The 6,752-nt window shown below is 49.4% G+C and overlaps 1 protein-coding gene across 1 annotated transcript in view; it reads right to left on the bottom strand.

The window, feature by feature from the left end:
• The window catches only part of Arhgap4 (Rho GTPase activating protein 4), a 15,974-nt gene that overhangs the window by 7,574 nt on the left and 1,648 nt on the right, over positions 1-6,752 (bottom strand). Inside the window, exons 2-7 of the mRNA XM_005371794.2 lie at positions 3,289-3,496; positions 3,046-3,208; positions 2,782-2,844; positions 2,288-2,500; positions 1,062-1,190; positions 732-953 (exon numbers count right to left, since the gene is read on the bottom strand). Coding sequence (XP_005371851.1) covers positions 732-953; positions 1,062-1,190; positions 2,288-2,500; positions 2,782-2,844; positions 3,046-3,208; positions 3,289-3,496 — 998 coding nt within the window. The remainder of the gene's footprint in view (positions 1-731; positions 954-1,061; positions 1,191-2,287; positions 2,501-2,781; positions 2,845-3,045; positions 3,209-3,288; positions 3,497-6,752) is intronic.

Here is a 6,752-nt window from a genome sequence, read left to right as displayed (position 1 = left end):
TTGTCTCATCTAACGTTGATGTGATAGCATTTGTTTCATCATATATTGTTTTATTCTTAAATGCATTCATGAAAGAAACAAAAGAAAGAAGTGAAGGAGGGAAGAAATGGAAGGAAGGAGAGGAAGGAAGGAAGGAAGGAAGGAAGGAAGGAAGGGAGGAAGGGAGGGAGGAAGGGAGGAAGGAAGGAAGGGAAGGAAGGGAGGAAGGAAAAGAGGAAAGAACGGAGGATGCTGCACTCTATATTTCCTCACTAGTATCTATTATGAAATTTGTTGTTGTTGTCGTCATCAGTTTGTCTATTTGTAGACAGATTTTTACACTGAAACCCAAGCTGTGGGCTTCATTATGCAGCCTAGGCTAGCCTTAAACTTAGGGTAATCCTTCTGCCTTAGTTTCCCCAGTGCTAGGATAAAAGGCACGCATGGCTACAAAGAGTGTTCATTGTATAGTGTATGGACAGCCATGGTGAAGATCTGGATGCTGGGGCTGCCCTGTGTTTGAGGGCAGCCCCTCAGTGAACTGCCACAGCAAACTGTTCTAATGGGCCAGAGGCCACGGACTGAAGGGGTGAATTTCAGCATCCTAGAATTTCTTGTTTGTTTTGTTTTATGAAAGTGTAAATTATGTGACTGACCCACATTAGCATGAAGTCCAGAGAATGTAAAGCCCTTTGCAATCAGCTTGGGCTGTAAGGGTAGCAGGAGCAGGGGTGGAATAAACTGACCCTCACCTCATCACCTTCATGGGGCTGGTAGTCAAAATGTTCGGGGGAACAGAAGGCCATGGCATAAACCTCAAGCACCTTGGCCTTGTCCCCTGGAGGATCCAGAGCCTCCAGAGCCTCTTCCAGGCTGCCCAATCCCTGCATCTGGCAGGCCTGGGTGCGGTTCTCAGCAGCTGTGTAGCTCCGGATGGCCTGCCCCAGGGCCAAGTGGAAACCTGTATCACAGCACTGGGAAGAAGCAAGCAGATACTGTTGTGGGTCTGGAGCCAGAGCCAATGGTCCAAGTATTTAAGCTCTAATACCATGGCCCCATTTGCCTGCCCACACAGAACTTACATCCATGAGGTCCAAAATATCGTGTGAGTAGTAGTTGCTGACAGCAGCATTGACACTGGCCAGGCTGAGCAGGTACTCGTTTCGGGCCTTCGTGCACTTAAGTTTATGCTCCAAGAACTTGGCCTGACGCTGCTCAAGACACCAAAGCACATCAGGGCCACCCATTTGAGACCACTTGTTCCCATTCCCTCTGCCGAAAAGCATGACCAATGTGCCACAGGTTCCTTATGCTTAATACATCATGAACTTCTTAACACTGCCATATACCGTGGGGCAGTGATGGTGCATGCCTTTAATCCCAGCACTTGGGAGGCAGAGGCAGGTGGATCTCTGTGAGTTCGAGGCCAGCCTGGTCTACAAGAGCTAGTTCCAGGACAGGCTCCAAAGCTACAGAGAAACTCTGTCTTGAAAAACAAAACAAACAAACAAACAAACAAACAAAAACCCCAACAACAACAAAAAAACCAATGTCATACACCAATCCTTGGTGCACCCTCAGTTCTCAGCTCTACTGTGCACAGGGTTTCCCACTCAAGTCCCAGAACCTGTCTTGACTCCCTACCTTTTCTGTGGCTACTTTTGATCTTTTGGCAAGGGCTGATCTCCCCACCCCTACCCTTGTCTTGGTTTGAGTCCCTAACATGCCCCACTGTCATTCTCCAGAGAAGTGGAAGTGGGTCACCTGGAAACAGATGGCTAAGTAAAAGGCATTTGTATTCCAGCCCGTGACAGAGGTATGAGCTATGAAAATGTATGAGAAAGTCACGTAGGCTCCACATGGGGGTGGCACAAAACAAAAGCCATTGCCCTCAGTTCCACTTAGTTTGGAGCCTCTCCATCCTCTCCATGGGGTCTCCTTGAATGCTTCTCTCGGAATGGCACACAGTCCTTCACTCATCCTGAGTTCTTCTGCTCCTAAAATCTTAGAAGCTAGCTAGGAAAAAGTCCTCCAGGCTTAGAGCACTCCAGCTCTCTGCTCTGGCAGGGCTATGGGACAACATGCTTAGAACTAACGTGATAGAATCAGTCTGTCCTGACACTACAATTGTCTTTCCACATCCCAGAGCCATCAGGTCTGACCAGGAAGGAAGAATCTTGTTGGAGGACTAGAAAGTTCTTCCCCCACACTTTTTTTTTTTTTGCCCTGGGGACAGTCAAGAACTTGTAGGAACAAAGACCAGGGACCAGAGCTGGAGAGAGGGGGGCCCACAGCTTTCCAGGCCCACCTTCTCCACTAGTCGCCCTCCTTTCTTGAGAGAGCTCTTTCTGAGGGGCACTGTCTCAGTGGTGGTGACAGTAGTCGTGGTGCTGGCAGAAGCAGCCATCGTGGCGGGCAAGGCACTCCGGCCTGACCGCTTCTCCTCCTGCCGCTCAGCTTCCCGGAGTTTGGTCTCAGCATTCACGCTCTCCAAGTGGTATGCATGGTATGTCTTCTTGGTCTGCAGGGAAGCCCAGGTAAGGCAGCCCTGATGAAGGCCATGATCAGGAACAGTACCCCTCAGCCCCCCTGGGATTCAGATCTGAGGGTTGGGCCATTTCACCTAAGTATGTTATCATCTAATCACTCTGTCCCCAGAGCATAGAGCAGCCCATGCCTGCCCCCCTGCCCCCCGCCTCAGGTCATCCCTGAGCATCCATTCTCTTGAACCTGACTAGGAGATGCAATGGCTTGGGACTGTTCCTGCTTCCCCCTGATCAGCACACAGTGGGTCCTGCTTACTGTTTGGAGTTCTGAGACCACCTCCAGGAGTTTATCCTGCAGCTGCTGCACCAGGTCCTTACTCTAGAGATGAAGGGATATGTGTGTCTATAGCATTACCCTACTTAGTGCCTCCCACCATCCTGTGACAACCCATCCCACCTGAGATTGGGACAAGCCGACCTTGGGCTGCAACTTCCACCTGGCCTCCCATGCCTCTCAAGCAGATAGATCCCCATGAGCTTTGTTAGATCCTGAGGCCTTCCACAACTTGTGTGACTTTACCTTTTTGACTATGCGTCCCACATCCTCAGCAATATGACTCAGGCGCTGAGCCAGGGGCCCAGCCAGCACCTCGCCGAGGGTGGCACTTTCACGACTCTGTTGCCGCGTGTGCTCCAGCAACACCGCCCAGCAGTGCAAGGGTGACAGGAGAGTCGGCTCCTTCCTGTTGTAGCAGAGGAATACTCAGACCAGGGAGCTTAGGTCTCAGGCCCAGCAAGGCACTGCTGCCCGCGCGGTACCTACCGGAAGCTTTGCTGCTCCCGGCCGCTGCCCCCCAGGCGACCACTGCGGCTGGCAAAGCGTTCAGCCAACTTGTCCAGGCCCCGAGAGTACTCCAGCTCCACCTCTGCCCGGCGCCGCATAAACTCAGCTAGCTCCTGCAGCAAATCTCGCCGCAGCTCTCCCTGAAGCTCCAGGCAATGGAGCTGCTCACTCAACTGCCAGCGCATCCCTGCAAGGGGACCTCGGTTTAGGCCTGGTCAACATGCATGGCGTGAACCAACCAGACCAGCAAGTGGTAGGAGAGGCAAAGACAGACAGTCATTCTGTCCACACCAAAGGCTCCTTGGCACCCGACTGAACAAACTGGAACTAAGGACAGAAGAAAGTGTGCCCAGAAGCAAGGTACCCAGGCTCAGCAGCTCCTGTGCACTTGGGAAGGGCCCTGAGGCAGAAAACTCTGTGCTGTGGCTTCTGAACAGACACAAGAAGCTGCTCAGTGGCAGGACTGCTGTGGCACTCGGCCAGGCCTTCAGGGCCTTCAGGCCAGGTGAAACCAGTCCCATAGTAAGAAGGGCCATGGCCTAATGTTCCAGTCAAGGTTGAGGAGTGAAGGGACTGGCCTAAGTTTTTTGTCTGTTGTTTTCTTTTCTTTTCCTTTTTTCTTTTTTGTTTGTTTTTTAAGACAATGTTTCTCTGTAGGTTTGGAGCCTGTCCTGTAGTTTGTTCTGAACTCCCAGAGATTCACCTGTCTCTGTCTCCCGAGTGCTAGGACTAAAGGCATGTGCCATCACTGCCTGGCTTCTGTTTGTTGTTTTCTACTGGAAGTTACCCACCCCAGGGTTTTTTCCTCTGTTCTACAGGGACTCATAGCTGAGGGCCCCACACCACCACTGGCCTTTTGACATCTTATCTCTGGCTTGATTTAGCAATACTTCTTCCCTCACCCATATCTCAAGCAAAAACTGCCTGTCCTGCAAGCTGATAGCAACACTATGCCCCACGCCCCCACACCAAAGACCCAGATGAGCACCTCAACCCACACACCATTACATCAAACACAAAAAAACACTTTCTTGGCTTCCAGGAAGCAGCATGTCCACAGATAGGTCTTCAGCCATATCTTCAGAGCAGAACACTAATTGACTTCTTCATTTAGTAGAATGGTGACTTCACATCTATTTCATTCCAGGCATATTCAAGACACAGTGCCTGCTACTCTGGAGCTGGGACCATAGCGGGGGGACAGAGCCATGGTAGAATGACAAGGAACAATGATGGGAGCTTATAAAATGCACACACAGGCCAAGTATCGTGGTAATCCTAATATTTAAGAAGTAGAAACAGGAATATCCAAAATGCAAGATCATCTTTGGCTACACTGTGAGTTTGAGACTTGCCCAGGTTATAGGAGACACTGCCTTTAAAAAAGTATACAAAAAGCTACAGGAAGCCAGGCAATGGTGACATATGCCTTTAATCCCAGCACACAGGAGGCAGAGACAGGTGAATCTCTGTGTGTTCGAGGCCAGTCTGGTCTACAGAACAAGTTTGAGGATAGCCAGAGTTGTTACACAGAGACACCCTGTCTTGAAAAACAAACAAACAAAAAGCAAGGGGGAGGAATCTGGGAGGAGGGGATGGAAACAGATGACCAAAAGCTTGTGGTCCAGGATTCCAACAAGATGCCCAGGGAGAGATAAGCCAGGGGGTAGAGCCCTGTGGACTCATTTCATTTTCAGGGTCCCTATGGCTACTGTGTAGAGCCCAAGGGGCAGTTACTATATTTGTCTAAGAAAAAGATGGTGGGTATTGGAACCAGGAAGCCAGTCTGAAAGGCAAGCCTTGGGGTAGCTATTCAAAAGAAAGTCAATATGAAGAGATCAGAATGGGTGAACTGTCTTGACAGTGACTTTCCTGGGACTATGAGATGAAAGGCCTCCTTAGGTATCTCCTGCCCAGAAGTCCCCATCTCCCCTTCTGAGTTCCTTTCTCGGTATGTCTCCTGCCTGTTCTCAGACTCCACTCTGTGGTGGGACTGACTTCTTTCCCTTAGTCCAGGGGCTCCAGATCCACCTGCTTGCATGACCTACTTATCAGCCTTCTATCCCACCAACTGGACTCTCTTAGGGGTGGGCTTTGGGGCATACCCTTAACCTGGTCACTGTAATTGCTAAATTTCCACTAAGGGCACAAGTTAGGCAGAAGGAAGCTGGTGTGTGTGTGTGTGTATGTGTATGTAAACTCCCAACATTGAAGTCAAAGCAAAGCCCACAGTACCAAGTATCACTGTCACCAGCCTCATGTGGCTGAAGTGGTATGTGCCAGCTACTCATTAGAATGAGTGGTAATGCTGCTGACTTCAATCAGGGGAGTCTCCACTAAATAAGACTAAAAGGGTTTGAAGAATGGCAATTTAAGTTCATAACAAGAAGGGTCTCAAGAATATCCAGCATACCCTTCCTTGTAGGCTGCCCTGCTTTCCAAAAGGGATGTGTTATCCAAGGAGGGACCTATTCTAGCTACACAGTGCCAAGTGCACCACAATATTGTGTGGGTTCTCTACCAGTAGCAATAGCACTTCCTGTTCTGAACATGCACACCAGCCAGTGTCAGGGAGCTATAGATTGCAAGTCAATTGCATCTGAGGTCCACATTGGGCAGAAAACTGCTGCCTGAAGTCTCCAGGTTGATTTCAGCTCAAAGAAGCCTGATCTCCTACCAAACTAGCTCTGGTCCTTGTCTAACCCCAGTGTACTCTTGGCACCTTGGCTGTCCTTTGCAGTGCCTATCATCATACATGAAATCAGCAGTGTGCAATTTTTCTCTCCTCAGGCCTGTGAACCACCAAGAAGGACTGCTTCTCTTCTATACAATAAGGCATTTCCAGAGTCTAGAGCAAAACAGGTGTGTTAAAAAAAAATCTGGTAGCACAAACTTGTCATCCCAGCCCTGGAACGTTGTGGAAGAGGATGCTGCAAGTTACAGGCCAGCTTGAGTAAAATAATGAGTTCAAGACTAGCCTGGGCTACATACCCAAGCACCAATCCCACCCACCCAAACAAAGAACAGCTGACAAAAAGAAGTGAGAAATCCTGCATATTTGAATTGCAAAGCTGGGACCCAGGCCCCTCCAGCACTTCCTGTGAGCCAGGCATTCACTCTCACTTCTGCTGACCAGTAGAGCAGAATAGATGGCCTCTAAACCACGACTTTGCTGACCTGTCAGAATTTAAAGTGTGAACACAGTGCCTCTGTTCTAGCATTGTTGGAAGACCTTTTTTCTTTTTTTGAGGGAGGGGCAAGGGAAAAAAAAGCCACAAAAAACCGGACACGTTGAATGAGCAAGGGCCATCTTAAAGACAGTGGTACCGAACTCCAGTTTCTTAGTTGGAACTAACTGATCTGTGTTTGCTGATTGAAGTGATTGAAGACTTTTTAAGGTCCTTGGGCGTCACAATTTTTATTGTTGTTCTTTGGTTTATTTG

This window comes from Microtus ochrogaster, unplaced genomic scaffold (genome assembly GCF_000317375.1).
Source record: "Microtus ochrogaster isolate Prairie Vole_2 unplaced genomic scaffold, MicOch1.0 UNK129, whole genome shotgun sequence".
In the NCBI taxonomy this organism is placed as follows: Eukaryota; Metazoa; Chordata; class Mammalia; order Rodentia; family Cricetidae; genus Microtus; species Microtus ochrogaster.
The sequence above is the reverse complement of the archived record's forward strand: the minus strand, read 5'-3'. Positions and strand labels throughout refer to the sequence as shown.